Genomic DNA, 21,912 nt, shown 5'->3' with positions numbered 1-21,912 from the left:
TAGTATTAAACATGTTGAGCTAGTATTACTAGTATTCAACACGTTGAGCTAGTATTACTAGTATTCAACATGTTGAGCTAGTATTACTGGTATTCAACATGTTGAGCTAGTATTACTAGTATTCAACATGTTGAGCTAGTATTACTAGTATTAAACATGTTGAACTAGTATTACTAGTATTAAACATGTTGAGCTAGTATTACTAGTATTCAACATGCTGAGATAGTATGTTGAGCTAGTATTAAACATGTTGAACTAGTATTACTAGTATTCAAAACATGTATTTGAGAACTAGTATTACTAGTATTAAACATGTTGAGCTAGTATTATGCTGAGATAGTATTCAACATGTTGAGCTAGTATTAAACATGTTGAGCTAGTATTACTAGTATTCAACATGTTGAGCTAGTATTACTAGTATTCAACATGTTGAGCTAGTATTAAACATGTTGAGCTAGTATTAAACAGGTTGAGCTAATATTGAGCTAGCTAGTACTGCATTACTACATTTGAACCTAGTGTTTCTGAGAGAGTTTCAGGTGTAGATTATGGATGTGTCTTTGGCTCACAGTATAGAGAAGGGTTAGTAAACATACTGTTATTTATAATAAAGGCAAATAGTGGTGATAAACAGTGAACCAGTAGACTGACAAAACATTGAAAAAAATGACAACATTAAAAGAAAAAACACCCGATAGACTAGACTCCCATATATAATGGCATTATACATTGATTGCATTGTCATTCTGTCTGCCTGGAGTTGTGACACTGAAGTAGCCTACAACAGCATTTCATTTCCTCATTTTACCAGTTCTGCTACAGTACATTGGGGTAGTAACATCTAAAGAATATATATTATCTGGGCTATAATAAGTCAATAATAGCCTGAGTGCCAATCTGTTTGTTCTCTATTGCCAACTCCTTGTCGCTCCATTATTGTCAATACAGCACAAGCAGAATGGCACGCAGGCTAAGCAAATAAAGTGTCTGTAAAAGCACTTGGTCAGTAGTTTACACAGTAAAGCAGCACCAACCCAATGTACCCTGCCCACCGAGTACATACGAAGTAAAGCTAGGTATTTTCATCCAATTTCATTTACCTACATGTATGTAGCTTGGTCCTTGCCAACGTCTATGGTGTGGTTGGCACGCCAAACAGGCAAGACAGCACAAACCGATCTGGGGCCAGGCTAACCTAAATTAGGGTCTGTGTACAAAGTCATCTCCCACTGGGCAAAACTGTTTGAATCAACGTTGTTTCCACAACATTTCAATCCAGTATGTGTTATTTCATAGTTTTGATGTCTTCACTATTATTCTACAATGTAGAAAATAGTAAAAAAATAAAGAAAAACCCTTGAATGAGTAGGTGTGTCCAAACTTTTGACTGGTACAGTATACCATACGGTATATACACTGAGTGGACAAACATTAGGAATACCTTCCTAATACGGAGTTGCACCTCCCCCTTTTGCCCTCAGAACAGCCTCAATTCGTCAGGGCATGGACTCTACAAGGTGTCAAAAGCATTTCACAGGGATGCTGACCCATGTTGACGCCAATGCTTCCCACAGTGTGAAGTTGGCTGGATGTCCACCTGGGTGGTGGACCATTCTCGATACCAGTGGAGGCTGCTGAGGGGAGGACGGCTCATAATAATGTCTGGAACGGAGCGAATGGAACGGCATCAAACCATGTGTTTGATGTATTTGATACTATTCCACTGATTTCACTCCAGCTATTACCACGAACCAGTCCTCCCCAATTAAGGTGCCACCAACCTCCTGTGCTTAACACACATGGGACAGTGTTGAGTGTGAAAAACCCAGCAGCGTTGTAGTTCTTGACATAAACCGGTGCGCCTGGCACCTACTGCCATACCCCGTTCAAAGGCACTTCAATATTTAGTCTTGCCCATTTACCCTCTGAATGGCACACACACAATCCAGGACTCAAGGCTTAAAAATCCTTCCTTAACATGTCTCCTCCCCTTCACCTACACTGATTACAAGTGACATCAGTAAGGGATCATAGCTTTCACCTGGATTCACCTGGTCAGTCTATGTCATGAAAAGAGCAAGTGTTGATCATGTTTTGTACTCTCAGTGTAATCTACAGTATATGGTATATAATCTATATGGTATGTAACCTATACCTTAAACAAACAACAATCTCAAAATGTTTCCATGTACAGGGATAAATATAGAGGTATACCGAGACATTTGTTGAATAGGACTGCGTGCTATATTCCCTATTCAGTAAACTACTTTTGACTGGAGCCTTATGGGAGCCCTATGGAAGCTGTGGGAGCTGTATGGGAACTGTATGGGAGCTGTAAGGGCGCCTTATGGGAGCTGTATGGGAGCCCTATGGAAGCTGTATGGGAGGTGTATGGGAGACCTATGGGAGCTGTATGGGAGCCCTATGGGAGCTGTATGGGAACTGTATGGGAGCTGTATGGGAGCCCTATGGGAGCTGTAAGGGCGCCTTATGGGAGCCGTATGGGAGACCTATGGGAGCTGTATGGGAGGTGTATGGGAGACCTATGGGAGCTGTATGGAAGCTGTATGGGAGCCCTATGGGAGCTATATGGGAGCCCTATGGAAGCTGTATGGGAGACCTATGGAAGCTGTATGGGAGCCCTATGGAAGCTGTATGGGAGCCCTATGGGAGCTGTATGGGAGCTGTATGGGAGCCTTATGGGAGCCCTATGGGAGCTGTATGGAAGCTGTATGGGAGCCCTATGGGAGCTGTATGGGAGCCCTATGGGAGCTGTATGGGAGCCCTATGGAAGCTGTATGGGAGACCTATGGAAGCTGTATGGGAGCCCTATGGGAGCTGTATGGGAGCTGTATGGGAGCCTTATGGGAGCCCTATGGGAGCTGTATGGGAGCCCTATGGAAGCTGTATGGGAGACCTATGGGAGCTGTATGGGAGCCCTATGGGAGCCCTGCTCAAAAGTAGTAAACTATATAGGGAATATGGTACCAATTGGGACGCATCCCAAGACTCCTCCATGGTGTACTTCATATTCATGGTGTACTTCATATTCATGGTGTACTGTATGACACACAGGGGTGTATGGTTTCTGATTCATATGGATGTGATTGTAGAGACTACAGTGACTGTTTTGTGTCAGGTTGTTGCCTTGTTCAATTCCTCCTCATACCGAAAGAAAAGTGTTCCAGCCACATTAGTCGACACTACAATGAGATTTGTGTCGCAGGCGTCAGGCGATTCCACGAGAACATGAGGGATAACATATATGGCCTAGCAGAATAAGTGTAAATTTGGTTTATTTTCAAAGTTACAAAACAGGATTATCTGTTTTCTGTCTCTCTTTATGGACTGAATGAACGTCTTCACAACCAATCCACAACCATTATTAGACTATTCATATAGCTGTGGTCATCATCTCCTCAGTCCGTCAGTCAGCTAGCCAGTCAGCCTGTTAGCAAACCATCCAGGCAGTCAGCTATTCAGTCAGTCTGTTAGCCAGCCATCCAGACAGTCAGCTATTCAGTCAGTCTGTTAGCCAGCCATCCAGCCAGTCAGCCAGTCAGTCAGTTGGGTATTCCTTGGCTTTCTCCAAAGGGGCACGGTCATTTCAGCCCATCCAAAAGCTGGGTAACTTAGGTCCAACTGGCACAGTCGGCACATGGAGGTCCATGCTTGTTTTATTAAGGAGAGTGAGAGAAAGGGTGGAAGCAGCCAACTCTGCCCTTCTTCCCTCTTACACAGTTCTGTGTGGCTCAGTTAATAAGAGCAATGGCTCTAGCATAGGTCGCGGGTTCGATTGCAGCTAGGATCCCAAATACTAAAAATGTCTGTACTCACTGTACTATAAGTCACTTTGGATAATCGTCAAGCGTCTAGCATTTATTAAGAGCAGGAAGCCAACCCTGCCCTCCCTCCATCTAGATAGCCTTGATTCCAGGCTTGATGAAGTAGAGTTGGGGAGTCCGATAATGTCCCAGCTAGATCAAATCGTTCTAAGGACCGTAGTGATTGTTAAGGCATGGTGATTGCCCTATGGTTATTTTTGCATACAATATTCTCAGAACATTCCAAGGAACCAAATGTGAAAGCTGTGGTGAAACCACCATCTAGACAACGCCGTTGTTGTTCTTCAGGACAGGGAGCTCTGGTTCGGGGCAGAAGCAACCGTTGGTTTTCCAGTTGGTGTCTGCGTTCCGGGCCTCGCGTCTCTTCCTCCTGCTCTGCCACCTCCTCGCCACGGGCTCCAGGAAGAGAGACAAAGAGGACAGCAGGTAACACCCCCCCGCCAGGTAGAAGGAGCAGTCGTAGGTCTGGGTGTAGTCATACAGGAAACCTGGAGGATGGAAGACAAAGGGAAGTCAAAAAGGGGAGACAGTCAAGTCATTCAATGCTAAGAGAGAGAAACGGACCCCCCCCCACCCCTGAAACGGACATCTCCCCCTGAAACGGACATCTCCCCCTGAAACGGACATCTCCCCCTGAAACGGACATCTCCCCCTGAAACGGACATCTCCCCCTGAAACGGACATCTCCCCCCTGAAAACACAAATGACCGAAGACACCACCACAAAAAGAAACCATTAATAAGGTCATTCAAACTGAAAGAAACGGACATCCCCGACACCACACAGTATGACAGGAGACGCCACTGCAAAAAGAAACCATTAATAAGGTCATTCAAACTGAAAGAAACGGACATCCCCGACACCACACATTATGACAGGAGACGCCACTGCAAAGGGAGGAGACCGATGCCATTCAGGCTAATAACGTCACTTGTTGACTCAATGAGAGAAGCAATGGATACACACTGTAGATATAGAATTACTGGCAATTTTAGATTCTATTTTTATTTGTTATGAAGACACACACACACACACAGAAACCGAATCTGACATCCCCCTGGACACCACACGTTATAGCGACAAATGACACCACAGCAAAGGGAGACCGTTAGTAACGTCAATGGACTTTTCACTCACAATGTCAGAGTTAACTGGACTGAAAACGGGGGGGTAAACATAACTAACAATAACCCACAGCCTGTATAGTTAGCTGGTTGTGGGGGGGTCTGGGTGGAATACTAACACACAGCCTGTATAGTTAGCTGGTTGTGGGGGGTCTGGGTGGAATACTAACACACAGCCTGTATAGTTAGCTGGTTGTGGGGGGGGTCTGGGTGGAATACTAGTACACAGCCTGTATAGCTAGCTGGTTGTGGGGGTCTGGGTGGAATACTAACACACAGCCTGTATAGCTAGCTGGTTGTGGGGGGTCTGGGTGGAATACTAACCCACAGCCTGTATAGCTAGCTGGTTGTGGGGGTTATGGGTGGAATACTAACCCACAGCCTGTATAGCTAGCTGGTTGTGGGGGTTATGGGTGGAATACTAACCCACAGCCTGTATAGCTAGCTGGTTTTGGGGGGGGGGGTCTGGGTGGAATACTAACGCACAGCCTGTATAGCTAGCTGGTTGTGGGGGGGGGGTCTGGGTGGAATACTAACCCACAGCCTGTATAGCTAGCTGGTTGTGGGGTGTCGATGTCATGGTGGACTGCGATGAGTTAAGTTCATCCTGCAGGACTAGCAGCATTACATTTACATTTAAGTCATTTAGCAGACGCTCTTATCCAGAGCGACTTACAAATTGGTGCATTCACCTTATGACCTCCAGTGGAACAGTAGTGCATCTAAATCTTTTCAGGGGGAGGGGGGGTGAGAGGGATTACTTTATCCTATCCTAGGTATTCCTTAAAGAGGTGGGGTTTCAGGTGTCTCCGGAAGGTGGTGATTGACTCCGCTGTGGACGGTAAACATGGCATGGACGGTAAACATAGCAGCACGCTATTTCCTGACCCCAAACCCCGTAAGGGGTCACCAATAGTCACGTTTTGACCCTGGAATGTAGATCCCTTCTCAGCTCTCAGGACGGCCTGACCAATAGGAAGACCCCCCCTCTCTGTGTCAATAAGTTCAAGGGTACCTCTTCTACAGTTTTTGAAGTCAAAAGTCACTCGTAAGAGGAATGTAGCATTATTTTTTCCTGGAAATAGGCTTACATCAGTGTTCGTAGACACTTCCAAGATGGGAAAGTATTTACAAGATGTTTCAGTTTGTCATTTATATCTAGTCGACACCTGGATATAGCTAGGGGTCTGCAGAGTTACATTTGGACTGGTTTATACTTATTTACACTAGGTGATAAAATACCAGTTTATCCAATGTAGATCCCCTCTCAGCTCTCAAGACTCTCCTACCCCTCTCTAATCCCCCTCTCTACAGTAGGTCATTGAGTTCAAGGGGGTTTACGTTTTGACGGAAGGGGAATGCAGCTTTTCTGCCTGGAAATAGGCTTACATCGGTTCATAGACCACAGTTCCCAAGATGTGGAGGTGTTTACAACATGTGGAGGTGTTTACAACATGTGGAGGTGTTTACAAGATGTGGAGGTGTTTACAAGATGTGGAGGTGTTTACAACATGTGGAGGTGTTTACGAGATGTGGAGATGTTTACAAGATGTGGAGGTGTTTACAACATGTGGAGGTGTTTACAACATGTGGAGGTGTTTACAAGATGTGGAGGTGTTTACAAGATGTGGAGGTGTTTACAAGATGTGGAGGTGTTTACAAGATGTGGAGGTGTTTACAAGATGTGGAGGTGTTTACAACATGTGGAGGTGTTTACGAGATGTGGAGATGTTTACGAGATGTGGAGGTGTTTACAACATGTGGAGGTGTTTACAAGATGTGGAGGTGTTTACAAGATGTGGAGGTGTATACAACATGTGGAGGTGTTTACAACATGTGGAGGTGTTTACAAGATGTGGAGGTGTTTACAACATGTGGAGGTGTTTACACCATGTGGAGGTGTTTACAACATGTGGAGGTGTTTACAAGATGTGGAGGTGTTTACAAGATGTGGAGGTGTTTACAAGATGTGAAGGATGTGGAGGTGTTTACGAGATGTGAAGGATGTGGAGGTGTTTACGAGATGTGGAGGTGTTTACCATATACAGTATATCTATTATAGTAGATGCATTGTAAAAAAAACATGTTTTTTTGCATAGCTAGGTCTGTATTTAGATCAAATGTAGATTTGTTTATGCTAGTTTATACTACTACACTGAAGAAAAATATAAACGCAACATGTAAGAGTTACAGTTCATATAAGGAAATCAGAAATTAGGAAATAAATAAATTAGGCCCTAATCTATGGATTTCACGACTGGGAATAGACATGTATCATAGACACCTTAAAAAAAAAAGTAGGGGCGTGGATCAGAAAACCAGTCAGGATCTGGTGTGACTACCATTTGCCTCAAGCAGCGCAACACATCTCCATAGAGTTGATCAGGCTGTTGATTGTGGCCTTTGGAATGTTGTCCCACACCTCTTCAATGGCTGTACAAAGTTAATGGATGTTGGTTGGAACACACTGCGTACACGTCGACCCAGAGCATCCCAAACATGCTCAATGGGTTATATGTCTGGTGAGTATGCAGGCCATTGTAAGAACTAGGACATTTCCAGCTTCCAGGAACTGTGTACAGGTCCTTGGGGCTATGTAATATCATGTTGAAACATGAGGTGTTGGCGGTGGATGAATGGCACGACAACGGGCATCAGAATCTCATCACAGTATCTCTGTGCATTCAAACTGCCATTGATAAAGGCAATTGTATTTGTTGTCTGTAACTTATGCCTGCCCATACCATAACCCCACCGCCACCACGGGGCACTCTGTTCACAACGTTAACATTAGCAAACCGTTCGCCCACACGACACCATACATGCTGTCTGCCATCTGCCCGGTACAGTTGAAACCCAGATTCATCCATGAAGAGCACACTTCTACAGCGTTACCTGTGGCAATCTAAGGTCGAGCATTTGCCCACTGAAGTCGGTTACAATGCCGAACTGCAGTCAAGTCAAGACCCTGGTGAGAACGAGGGAGCACGCAGATGAGCTTCCCTCGGTTTCTGACAGTTTGTGGAGAAATTATTCAGCTGTGCAAACCCACAGTTCCATCAGCTGTCCAGGTGGCTGGTCTCAGACAAACCCACAGTTCCATCAGCTGTCCAGGTGGCTGGTCTCAGACAAACCCACAGTTCCATCAGCTGTCCAGGTGGCTGGTCTCAGACAAACCCACAGTTCCATCAGCTGTCCAGGTGGCTGGTCTCAGACAAACCCACAGTTCCATCAGCTGTCCAGGTGGCTGGTCTCAGACAAACCCACAGTTCCATCAGCTGTCCAGGTGGCTGGTCTCAGACAAACCCACAGTTCCATCAGCTGTCCAGGTGGCTGGTCTCAGACAAACCCACAGTTCCATCAGCTGTCCAGGTGGCTGGTCTCAGACAAACCCACAGTTCCATCAGCTGTCCAGGTGGCTGGTCTCAGACAAACCCACAGTTCCATCAGCTGTCCAGGTGGCTGGTCTCAGACAAACCCACAGTTCCATCAGCTGTCCAGGTGGCTGGTCTCAGATGATCCCGCAGGGGAAGAAGCCCGGATGTAGAGGGCCTGGGCTGGAGTGGTTAAACATGGTCTGTGGTTGTGATGCCGGTTGGAAACCCTTCAAAATGCTCTAAAACAATGTTGGAGGCGGCTTATGGTAGAGATATTAACATTAAATGATCTGGCAACAACTTTGGTAGACATTCCTGCAGTCAGCATGCCAATTGCACGCTTCTTCAAAACTTGAGACATCTGTGGCATTGTGTTGTGTGAGAAAACTGCATATTTAAGAGCGGCCTTTTATTGTCCCGAGGACAAGGTGCACCTATGTAAAGATCATGCTCTTTAATCAGCCTGGGATCTTTTATATCAGCTAATGAAACATGGGACCAGCACTTTACATGTTGCGTTTATATTTTTGTTCAGTATAGTTTATGATAATGAAATACTAGTTTATCAATGGGAGAGAAAAGAGGGATGTCCTCTGAGAATACCTTGGCTGGTGTTGGCATTGAGAAACCCATAATCACCTACAGTAACCTGGGCCATTCATCAACATCTCAGAGTAGGAGTTCTGATCTAGGATCAGTTTAGTTTTTTAAAAATCATAATGAATAAGATTACATGGACAAGGGGGGACCTGATCCTAGACCAGCACTCCTACCCAGGGACACAGACTTTTGGACATAAACATGACCTTATATAACACTCAAAGCACAAACCTGTTCTGTTGATTTATATATTTTTTTACACCTGTTCTGTTGATTGATTTTTTTTTAATCACCTGTTCTGTTGATTGATTTTTTTATTTTACACATGTTCTGTTGATTGAAAAAAAAATTACACCCCCCCCCCCCAAAAAAAAAATTACATTTAAAAAGTCTGGACTGGAACCAAATTATGAATTTGTAACCAAATTATGAAAACAACCGTTTTTCTAAGGCTATGCTGGCCTAGAAGGTTGGATGCTTCCTTCTACACCTGCATTGCTAGCTGTTTGTGGTTTTAGGCTGGGTTTCTGTACAGCCCTTTGTGACATCAGCTGATGTAAGAAGGGCTTTATAAATACATTTGATTGATTGATAAAACGTGAGCATTTTTATTCCAATCAACCTCCAAAGAGCTAATCTATAGGTTATTTTTCCCCTGGCTGTTTCTGTCTTCGAAACAAGAACACACACGCACATACTTACACACACACAATCATCTGTGTGTGTGTGTGTATGTGCGTGTGTGAGTATATGCGTTTGCGTGTGTGCGTGTGCGTGTGTGTAAGATTCCCTCACCTGCGAGAGGAGGTCCTGTCAGACAGCCGAGGCCTACGAAGAACATAGAGAATCCCATGGAGTTGTTGAGTTTCTCTTGTCCTACCAGGTCCACCTGAGAAGGAAATGAACCCAGAAACATTAGTCCTGACTAACTAGTCTGTGTTACTAAACTAACTATGTAGGAACACAACATAGAACATGTACATCAAAACAGGCACACAAATTTGCATTATGAATCGAACATATATATATTTTTTTACTTGTATCTACACCACTTGACTTTTTCCACATTTTGTGGGGTTACTGCCTGAATTTAGACCCCCTGCGATATGCAACTTTTCAGGGAAGTCAGGAACCAATATACTCAGTCAGTTAGGAAAGCTAAGGTTAGCTTTTTCAAACAGAAATTTGCTTCCTGCAACACTAACTCCAAAACGTTCTGGGACACTGTAAAGTCCGTGGAGAATAGGAACACCTCCTCCCAGCTGCCCACTGCACTGAGGTTAGGTAGCACCCCCCCAAAAAATACAAAATAAACCTACAGCAGGGTAGCTCTCCAGGAACAGGGTTGGAGTAAAAACCTACAGCAGGGTAGCTCTCCAGGAACAGGGTTGGAGTGAAAACCTACAGCAGGGTAGCTCTCCAGGAACAGGGTTGGAGTAAAAACCTACAGCAGGGTAGCTCTCCAGGAACAGGGTTGGAGTAAAAACCTACAGCAGGGTAGCTCTCCACGAACAGGGTTGGAGTAAAAACCTACAACAGGGTAGCTCTCCAGGAACAGGGTTGGAGAGCCCTGGTATGTGGTGTACTGTCATAGCGATAAGAAGAGTGGGTCCATGCATTTATATTTGAGTAATTGAGCATTTATCCAGTGCGACTTACAGTAGTGAGTGCATACATTTAGAGACTGAACCACAAGGGACCATGCCACTGCTTGAGGTGAGTACCCATGGTAGCTAACCTCCTCCCACTACATCACGTAGTTAACACACACACACCTCGGACGCTTTTATCGCAAACAACTTACAGTCCTCTAGTCTCAATATTTCCCATCATATATTACCTACAATCATCTATTAAATCACACAATATGACTAGAGGAATTAAAGACTAGAGATATTAAAAACTAGATACATTAAAAACTAGAGACATTAAAGACTAGAGACATTAAAGACTAGAGACATTAAAAACTAGAGACATTAAAGACTAGAGACATTAAAGACTAGAGACATTGAATACTAGAGACATTAAAAACTAGAGACATTAAAAACTAGAAGCATTAAAGACTAGAGACCGTCACAATCGTCGTAAAGATAAGACCAAGGCGCAGAGTAGAGTTCCACATGTTTTTAATCAAACCGAAAATCAGCAAAACAAACAAGCACAAACTAAACGTGAAGCTATACGAATAGTGCAGACAGGCAACTAAACATAGAACAAGATCCCACAAACACCAAAAAGGAAATGGCTACCTAAATATGATCCCCAATCAGAGACAACGATAAACAGCTGTCTCTGATTGGGAACCATATCAGGCCAACATAGAATTACAAAAAAACCTAAACCTAGAAAACCATAGACATACAAAAACCCTAGACAATACAAAAACCCTAGACAATACAAAACTAGCGTACCCACCCTAGTCACACCCTGACCTAACCAAAATATAAAGAAAACAAAGATATCTCAGGTCAGGGTGTGACAGAGACATTAAAAACTAGAGGAATCAAAGACTAGAGACAATAAAGACTAGAGGCATCAAAGACTAGAGACAATAAAGACTAGAGGCATCAAAGACTAGAGACATTAAAGACTAGAGACAATAAAGTCTAGAGATATTAAAGACTAGAGACATCAAAGACTAGAGACAATAAAGACTAGAGACAATAAAGACTAGAGACATTAAAGACTAGAGACATCAAAGACTAGAGGCATTAAAGACTAGAAGCATTAAAGACTAGAAGCATCAAAGACTAGAAGCATCAAAGACTAGAGACATTAAAGACTAGAGACAATAAAGACTAGAGACATCAAAGACTAGAGACATCAAAGACTAGAGGCATTAAAGACTAGAAGCATTAAAGACTAGAGACATTAAAGACTAGAGGAATTAAAGTGTCATGACTTCTATTCTGAACTGGTTTGAAGGACGTAGTTAAGAGGTACAAGAGCATGATGGCTGTTGGCTGACTTGTGTGTTTCATACACTTGCTTTTTTGCTTTGTCTGAGTGTGTTTGACTGGGAGTGAGGTGAGGTAACAGACCCCATCTACAGATGTCCTAGACTTGTATCAGTCCACACACACATTCTCCCTCTCATATCACTCCACATGTCCAAGGCCACACACACACACACACACACACACACACACACACACACACACACACACACACACACACACACACACACACACACACACACACACACACACACACACACACACACTCCGCTCAATGGCTGGATTGTGTGAAACGGCATAGATCAGCAAAACAGTGATCAGACTCTTCAAAGACCCTGTTCCGAATGGTTGGTCAGCTATTTTAAAAAGACGTATCTCTATCAATAGATATCACTAGTGCTGCATTCTAATCAGAAAACTTTATTACCATGGAACAAATTTTACTAGCAATTTCTCTCAAGAAATCTCTCTCTTATCTCCCCTAAATGGTTATTTTAGGTATCTTCATTGATTGGTGAGTGGTATCTAAGTTACCTTGAAAGAAAATAAGAATTTGCACGCTTTTGCCAGTATCAAAAGCATGCGACAGGGTAGCCTAGTGGTTAGAGCGTTGGACTAGTAACCGGAAGGTTGCAAGTTCAAACCCCCAAGCTGACAAGGTACAAATCTGTTGTTCTGCCCCTGAACAGGCAGTTAACCCACTGTTCCTAGGCCGTCATTGAAAATAAGAATTTGTTCTTAACTAACTTGCCTGGTTAAATAAAGATAAAATAATAAAAAAACGAAGTATGGCCTTGTCTCTCGGCTGCTGATATGTAAACTCACACGTAGTCTGCAAGTCTTCTTTTCATAAAATAAATAAATCATCGAATTACTCAACTAGAAATAGAAAATCGATACCCTTTTTTTTTTCTCCTTCCAATTATTGAATTGGAATTTCAGTTAACTTCCTGAATTGACTGACTGAAATTCTTCAACCAGATCCCAGTGCCATGTAACCGCAGCAGAAGATGGCTTAATAGACAAAACACTGGTATATGTTCAGGCTTGTGCCTTGTGTGGTGTGTGATTCTTACCAGGACAGGCAGTAGCAGTGCCATGTAGCCGCCGCAGAAGATGGCAAAGAAGACAGCGTAAACCATGAGCAGGATGTAGGTGTTAGCCAGCGGGGCAAACAGGTTGACCACTCCACACAGGATCAGGTAGGCCTTGTGGTAGTGGTACTTATGGAACAGGTTCTTATCCGCTAGCCAACCAGAGCCTAGCTGGGCTATAGTCTCTGTGATACCTGGAGGGAGAAGGAGAAGGAAAAGGAGAAGGAGAAGGAGAGGATAGGTAAAAGGAGGGGGAGAAGAAGAGGGAGAGGGACCAGAGGAGGAAGAGAGAGAAAGAAAGGGGGAGAGAGAAGGAGAGCGGGAGAGGGGGAAGGAGAGGTGGGAGAAGAGAGAAGGAGAAGGAGAGGTGGGAGAAGGAGAGGGAGAAGAGAGAGAAGGAGGAGGAGAGGTAGGAGAGAGGGAGAGGCACAGACATAACAAGTTGCTTTAGCAAAATGCAGAGTTGGGGAAGCTACTCTGAAAATAGAGTTTACCAAGCTACCAAATACTTCTCACTGGAAGAAGTTATGCTACACCAAAGCTACCTTTAAGAAGCATATAGTTTACTGAGCTAAAGCTACTTTGAAAAAGTAGTTCACTACATCCAAACTACAGTGAACAAAAATATAAACCCAACATGCAACAATTTCAAAGATGTTACTTCCAGTTCATAGTTCAGGAAATCAGTCAATTGAAATAAATTAATTCATCATTGAGCTCCCGAGTGGCACAGCCATCTAAGGCACTGCATCTCAGTGCTAGAGGCGTCACTACAGACACCCTGATTCGAATCCAGGCTGTATCACAATTGGCCGTGATTGGGAGTCCCATAGGGCGGCACACAATTGGCCCAGCGACGTTAGGGTTTGGCTGGTGTAGGCTGTCATTGTAAATAAGAATTTGTTCTGACTTCACATGACTGGGAATACAGATATGCATCTGTTGAACACAGATTCTTAAAAAAAAGAAGGTAGGGGCGTGGCTCAGAGAACCAATCAGTATCTAGTGTGACCACTATCTGCCTCATGCAGTGTGACACATCTCCTTCGCATAGAGTTGATCAGGCTGTTCATTGTGGGCTGTGGAATGTTGTCCCACTCCTCTTCAATGGCTGTGCGAAGTCGCTGGATATTAGCGGGAACTGGAACACGCTGTCGTACACGTCGATCCAGAGCATCCCAAACATGCTCAATGGGTGACATGTCTGGTGAGTATGCAGGCCAAGAACTGAGACATTTTCAGCTTCCAGGAATTGTGTACAGATCCTTGCAACATGGGGCCGTGCGTTATCATGTTGAAACATGAGCTGATGGCGGTGGATGAATGGCACGACAACGGGCCCCAGGATCTCGTCACTGTATCTTTGTGCTTTCAAATTGCCATCGATAAAATGCAATTGTGTTCATTGTCCGTAACTTATGCCTGTCCATACCATAACCCCATCTCCACCATGGGGCACTCTGTTCACAACGTTAACATCAGCAAACTGCTAGCCCACACGACGCCATACACGCTGTCTGCCATCTGCCCAGTATAGTTGAAATCAGGATTCATCTGTGAAGAGCTCACTTATCCAGCATGCCAGTGGTCATCAAAAAGGTGAGCATTTTCCCACTGAAGTCAGCTACGAGGCCGAAGTGTAGTCAGGTCAAGACACTGGTTAGGACGATGAGCACGCAGATGAGCTTCCCTGAGATTTGTGCATCATCAGCTGTCCAGGTGGCTGGTCTCAGACGATCCCTTCAGGCGAAGAAGCCAGAAGTGAAGGTCCTGGGCTGGCGTGGTTACACGTGGTCTGCGGTTGTGAGGCCGCTTGGACATACTACCAAGTTCTCTAAAATGACATTGAAGGCAGCTTAATGGTAGAGAAATGAACATTAAATTCTCTGGACACAGCTCTGGTGGACATTCCTGCAGTCAGCATGCCAATTGCACACTCCCTCAAAACTTGAGGAATCTGTGGCAATGTGTTGTGTGACAAAACTACACATTTTAGAGTGGACTTTTATTCTCCCCAGCACAAGGTGCACCTGTGTAGTGATCATGCTGTTTAATCAGCTTCTTGATATGCCATACCTGTCAGGTGGATGGATTATCTTGGCAAAGGAGAAATGCTCACTAACAGGGATGTAAACAAATGTGTGCAATTTTTGTCCTCTCTCAAGACAGGTGCTAGGACGTCGGGGACACAGATGCCATAAAAAGGAGGAGGATGCACAGCGAACTGCAGACTATAAAATGATCTCTGAATGTGCTACAGCAACGAAACCACTCTCTCCTGCTGCATTACGTTAGGTTATATGGACTCCAGGCATACGCATTGTTAGTGGCTTGAGTTGATGGACAGTCGGACGAGCGAATGAAATGGTAGGAGGGACATCCCGGCTTCAAGTGGTGTCAGAGTTCACATCCTGGTTCACACAGGCATAAGATAAATACTCCTGTATCCGTGAGAAATCAGAGCTACCGCTCATTGCAAGCCATTTCCATCTACGGTGTCCACAGATTGATTTAGAAGTGAAAATGTTGGTCGGAACCGGTACCAGAACCACACAGTTTCCCTAAACAGAGGACTTACATAACGCAAATGTCTAGCAACTCAAATATTGCGTGTTCAAATCTCATCACGGACAACTTTAGTATTTTAGCTACTTTGCAACTACTTAGCATGTTAGCTAACCCTTCCCATAAAGGCGTCCACATTATTCCCAGCCGAAACAGTTCTTCAATTCTTCAAGTGTTTTTACTCATTTAACGAGAGACATCATTTTCATGTACATTTTTTCACTTGAGAAATACTGCACCAAAAATTGCACGACTAAGAATTCCTCAGTAAAAACTTCCAAATTAATTACAGGTATTTTTGAGTTATCTTCGATTAAGTCAGACTATTTTGAGGAAATGTATACTGGCTACGGCATCTCAAAATGGACAAACAGTACTATTGACACTTTGTTTTCTTGTTTTTCAACCAAAGGTTAAGGGGGCCACCCGTTTGTCTCGCTGAGTTAAAATCTAATTTTACTTATCACATGCGCCGGGTACAACAGGTGTAGACTTTACAGTGAAATACTTGGTTACGAAACTTTCCCAACAATCTAGAGTTTAAAAATAATAATAAAGGTTTCAATAAAATACACAAGAATAGAGCAAAATACAGGGAGTACCAGTACCAGATCAATGTGGAGCTATATACAGGGAGTACCAGTACCAGATCAATATACAGGGAGTACAAGTACCAGATCAATATGGAGCTATATACAGGGAGTACAAGTACCAGATCAATATGGAGCTATATACAGGGAGTACAAGTACCAGATCAATATGGAGCTATATTCAGGGAGTACAAGTACCAGATCAATATGGAGCTATATACAAGGAGTACAAGTACCAAATCAATATGGAGCTATATACAGGGAGTACCAGTACCAGATCAATGTGGAGCTTTATACAGGGAGTACAAGTAGCAGATCAATATGGAGCTATATACAGGGAGTACCAGTACCAGATCAATGTGGAGCTTTATACAGGGAGTACAAGTAGCAGATCAATATGGAGCTATATACAAGGAGTACAAGTACCAGATCAATATGGAGCTATATATTGGGAGTACCAGATCAATGTGGAGCTATATACAGGGAGTACCAGTACCAGATCAATGTGGAGCTATATACAGGGAGTACCAGTACCAGATCAATGTGGAGCTATATACAGGGAGCACAAGTACCAGATCAATATGGAGCTATATACAGGGAGTACAAGTACCAGATCAATATGGAGCTATATACAAGGAGTACAAGTACCAGATCAATATGGAGCTATATATTGGGAGTACCAGATCAATGTGGAGCTATATACAGGGAGTAATGGATAGATTATAATTAGAGTAAAATAAAGAACAGAGTAGCAGCAGCAAATGGTGAGTGTAAAAGTATGTGTGTGTGAGTGTACAGTTGAAGTTGGAAGTTTACATACACCTTAGCCAAATACATTTAAACTACATTTCTAACAATTCCTGACATTTAATCTAAGTAAAAATTCCCTGTTTTAGGTCAGTTAGGATCACCACTTTATTTTAAGAATGTGAAATGTCAAAATGATAGTTAAGAGAATGATTTATTTCAGCTTTTATTTCTTTCATCACATTCCCAGTGGGTCAGAAGTTTACATACACTCAATTAGTATTTGGTAGCATTGCCTTTAAATTGTTTAACTTGGGTCAAACGTCACGAGTAGCCTTCCACAAGCTTCCCACAATAAATTGGGTGAATTTTGGCCCATTCCTCCTGACAGAGCTGGTGTAACTAAGTCAGGTTTGTAGGCCTCCTCGCTCGTACACGCTTTTCCAGTTCTGCCCACACATTTTCTATAGGTGTGAGGTCAGGGATTTATGATGGCCACTCCAATACCTTGACTTTGTTGTCCTTAAGCCATTTTGCCACAACTTTGGAAGTATGCTTGGGGTCATTGTCCATTTGGAAGACCCATTTGCGACCAAGCTTTAACTTCCTGACTGATGTCTTGAGATGTTGCTTCAATATATCCACAGAATTTTCCTATCTCATGATGCCATCTATTTTGTGAAGCGCACCAACCCTCCTGCAGCAAAGCAACCCCACAACATGATGCTGTCACCCACGTGCTTCACGGTTGGGATGGTATTCTTCGGCTTGCAAGCCTTCCCCTTTATCCTTCAAACATAACGATGGTCATTATGGCCAAACAGTTCTATTTTTGTTTCATCAGACTGGAGGACATTTCTCCAAAAAGTACGATCTTTGTCCTCAAGTGCAGTTGCAAACCGAAGTCTGGCTTTTTTATGGCGGTTTTGGAGCAGTGGCTTCTTTCTTGCTGAGCGGCCTTTCAGGTTATGTCAATATAGGACTCGTTTTACTGTGCATATAGATACTTTTGTACCTGTTTCCTCCAGCATCTTCACAAGGTCCATTGCTGTTGTTCTGGGATTGATTTGCACTTATCGCACTACAGTACGTTCATCTCTAGGAGACGGAACGCGTCTCCTTCCTGAGCGGTATGACGGCTGCGTGGTCCCATGGTGTTTATACTTGCGTACTATTGTTTGTACAGATGAACGTGGTACCTTCAGGCATTTGGAAATTGCTCCCAAGGATGAATCAGACTTGTGGAGGTCTACAATTTTTTTCTGAGGTCTTGGCTGATTTCTTTTGATTTTCCAATGATGTCAAGCAAAAAGGCACTGAGTTTGAAGGTAGGCCTTGAAATACATCCACAGGTACACCTCCAATTGACTCAAAATATGTCAATTAGCCTATCAGAAGCTTCTACAGCCATGACATAATTTTCTGGAATTTTCCAAGCTGTTTAAAGGCACAGTTAACTTTGTGTATGTAAATGTCTGACACTGGAATTGTGATACAGTGAATTATAAGTGAAATAATCTGTCTGTAAACAGTTGTTGATGAAAATAGTCCGGTGGCGATTTCATTAATTGTTCTGCAGTTTCATGGCTTAGGGGTAGAAGCTGTTGAGGAGCCTTTTGGTCCTAGATTTGGCGCTCTGGTACTGCTTGCCATGCGGTAACAGAGAGAACAGTCTTTGACTTGGGTGACTGGAGTCTCTGACAATTTTATGGTCTTTCCTCTGACACCGCCTGTTATATAAGTCCTGGATGGCCGGAAGCTTGGCCCCAGTGATGCACTAGGCCGTACGCACTACCCTCTTTAGCGCCTTGCGGTCAGATGTCGAGCAGTTGCCATGCCAGGCAAAATCTTTTCAGTCTCCTGAGGGGAAAAGGTGTTGTTGTGCCCTCTTCACGACTGTCTTGGTATGTTTGGACCATGATAGTTCGTTGGTGATGTGGACACCAAGGAACTTGAAACTCTCGACCCGCTCCACTAAAGCCCCGTTGATGTTAATGGGGACCTGTTCGGCCCGCTTTTTCCTGTAGTCCACAATCAGCTCCTTTGTCTTGCTCACATTGAGGGAAAGGTTGCTCTCCTGGCACCACACTGCCAGTTCTCTGACCTCCTCCCTATAGGCCGTATCATTTTTTTGTCGGTGACCAGGCTGTTGTGTCATCAGGAAACTTAATGATGGTGTTGGAAGTCGTATTTGGTCACACAGTCGTCGGTGGAGTACAGGATTGTACAAAGTAAACACCCCTGAGGGGCCCCAGTGTTAAGGATCAGCGTGGCAGATGTGTTGTTGCCTACTCTTACCACCTGGGGGCAGCCCAGCGGCTTTGTGAATGTTGACCTTTTTTAAAGGTTTTGTTCACATCGGCTACCGTGAACGTTACCACACAGTCATCCAGAACAGCTGGTGCTCTCGTGCATGCTTCAGTGTTGCTTGCCTTGAAGCGAGCATGAAAGACATTTACCTCATCTGGTAGGCTCGCCTCACTGGGCAGCTCGTGTCTGAGTTTCCCTTTGAAGTCCGACGAGCGTCGGAGCCGGTGTAGAAGAATTCAATCTTAATCCTGCATTGACGCTTTGCTTGTTTAATGGGTTGTCTGAGGGCATAGCGGGATATCTTATACGCATCCGGATTAGTCTCCCACTCCTTGAAAGCGGAAGCTCTAGCCTTTAGCTCGATGCGGATGTTGCCTGTAATCCATGGAGAAAAGAATCAGGAGGATAGAATTATGGTCAGATTTGTCAAATGGAGGGTGGGGGAGAGCTTTGTATGCATCTCAATGTAAATGTGGTATAGGATTTTCTTTCCTCTGGTTGCACATGTGACATGCTAGTAAAAAACGTGTTAAAACTGATTTGTTTGCCTGCATTAAAGTCCCCGGCCACTAGGAGCGCCACTTCTGGATGAGCATTTTCTTGTTTGCTTATGGCCTTATACAACTCGTTGAGTGCGGTATTAGTGACAGCATTGGTTTGTGGTGGTCTATAGACAGCTACGAAAAATATAGATGAAAACTCTCGGGTAGATAGTGTGATCTACAGTTCATCATGAGGTACTCTACCTCAGGCAAGCAATACCTCAAGACCTTAATATTGACAAATAAACACACAACAACACCCCTCATCTTACCAGACGTAGCTGTTCTGTCCTGCCAAAACACAGAGAATCCAGGCAGCTGAATATTATCCTTATCGTCGCTCAACCACGACTCTGTGAAACAAAATATATTTTTTAATGTGCTGTTAGGATATTCTCGAGCGGAGATTCCAGTTTATTTTCCAGTGATTGCACGTTGGCCAATAGAACGGATGGTAGAAGCAGGTTACCCACTCCCTGACTAATTCTCACAAGACACCCCGATCTCCCTGTATTTCTGTCTTCTCTTCACGCAAATGACGGGGATTTGGGCCTGGTCTCGGAGGATCAGTATATCATTCACATCGGACTCATTAAAGAAAAAATCTTTGTTAAGTTTGAGTTTAGTAACCGCTTTTCTGATATCCATACGCTCTTTTTGGTCATAAGAGACGGTAGCAGCAACATTATGTACAAAATAAGTTGCAAACAATGCGAAAAAAACACACAAAATAGCTCAATTGGTTAAGAGCCCGTAAAACGGTGCTATTATCCCCTCCGGCGCCATTATTGTAGATGATTCTGTGCTTCCAACTTTGTGGAAACAGTTTGGGAAAGACTCTTTACTGTTTCCGTATGACAATTCCCTGTGCACAAAGCGAGGTCCATACAGAAATGGTTTGTAGAAATCGGTGTGGAAGAACTTGACTGGCCTGCACAGAGCCCTAATCTCAACCCCATGGAACACCTTTGGGATGAATTGGAACGTCGACTGAGAGCCAGACCTAAAATCACCCACCATCAGTGCCTCACTAATGCTCTTGTGGCTGAATGGAAGCAAGTCCCCGCAGCAATGATCCAACATCTAGTGGAAAGCCTTCCCAGAAGAGTGGAGGCTGTTATAGCTGCAAAAGGGGGACCAACTCCATATTAATACCCATGATTTTGGAATAAGATGTCCAATGAGCAGGTGTCCACATACTGTTGGTTATGTAGTGTGCATACAGACTAATACGAAATGCTCTGAGAACACGTTTTATAGCCAGGAAGGCGGAGCTTCCGAGGGCGGACCGTTGGGCATGATTTCAGTTTGCTTCAAGTGAATAGGACTGGTCTTTGACTCCTCATAATATGTTATAACCAGTGACCGACTGAAAGGGAAATCTACCAAGGTTTGAATGTAGTTCAACTACCAGCAAGGTACTGCAAAATGTAGTTTAATTAGCTACTCGTTGAACTACATTACATTTACATTTACATTTAAGTCATTTAGCAGACGCTCTTATCCAGAGCGACTTACAAATTGGTGCAACTACTACATGTAGTTTTCTACTCCCCAATATTAGCAAAATGTCAAACCAAGGTGCATTTTTGTCAACTTTTTGGCACACCTCTTTGGAATGCAAGGTAGGTCTGCTGGCATCTGTCCAGAAGTGCAGTCAGTTCGCTTGAAAGTTTGCTACGTTGCTTAACACCTTGTACTGAACAACACGTTTCCCCAAAAAGTTAGTCACAGATGTGATCTTCCTGTCTGGTTCTGTGTCCCCCTCCAGCTTGTGCGGTGGAGATCTTCGTGGGCTATACTTAGCCTTGTCTCAGGGTAGTAAGTTGGTGATCTGTTGATATCCCTCTAGTGGTGTGGGGGCTGTGCTTTGGCACAGTGGTGGGGTTATAATCTGCCTAGTTGGCCCTGTCTGGGGGTATCGTCAGATGGGGTCACAGTGTCTCCCGACCCCCCTATGTCTCAGCCTCCAGTAACTATGATGCAATAGTCTATGTGCGGGGGGCTAGGGTCAGTCTGTTCTATCTGGTGTAATTCTCCTGTCTTACCTGGTGTCCTGTGAATTTAAGTATGCTCCCTCTAATTCTCTCTCTCCCACTCTCCCTCCCATCCCGGAGGATCTGTGCCCTAGGACCATGCCTCAGGACTACCTGGCCTGATG

At 43.9% G+C, this 21,912-nt stretch overlaps 1 protein-coding gene across 1 annotated transcript in view; it reads right to left on the bottom strand.

The window, feature by feature from the left end:
- Positions 1-361: 361 nt before the first annotated feature.
- LOC115132545 (monocarboxylate transporter 5-like) overlaps positions 362-21,912 on the bottom strand; it is a 40,202-nt gene continuing 18,651 nt past the window's right edge. Inside the window, exons 6-8 of the mRNA XM_065020945.1 lie at positions 12,980-13,191; positions 9,742-9,835; positions 362-4,333 (exon numbers count right to left, since the gene is read on the bottom strand). Of these exons, the coding sequence (XP_064877017.1) occupies positions 4,107-4,333; positions 9,742-9,835; positions 12,980-13,191 (533 nt within the window). The 3' untranslated portion in view covers positions 362-4,106. The remainder of the gene's footprint in view (positions 4,334-9,741; positions 9,836-12,979; positions 13,192-21,912) is intronic.

Source organism: Oncorhynchus nerka, linkage group LG7 (genome assembly GCF_034236695.1).
Source record: "Oncorhynchus nerka isolate Pitt River linkage group LG7, Oner_Uvic_2.0, whole genome shotgun sequence".
Taxonomy (NCBI): domain Eukaryota; kingdom Metazoa; phylum Chordata; class Actinopteri; order Salmoniformes; family Salmonidae; genus Oncorhynchus; species Oncorhynchus nerka.
This window is presented reverse-complemented; position numbering and strand designations above follow the sequence as displayed.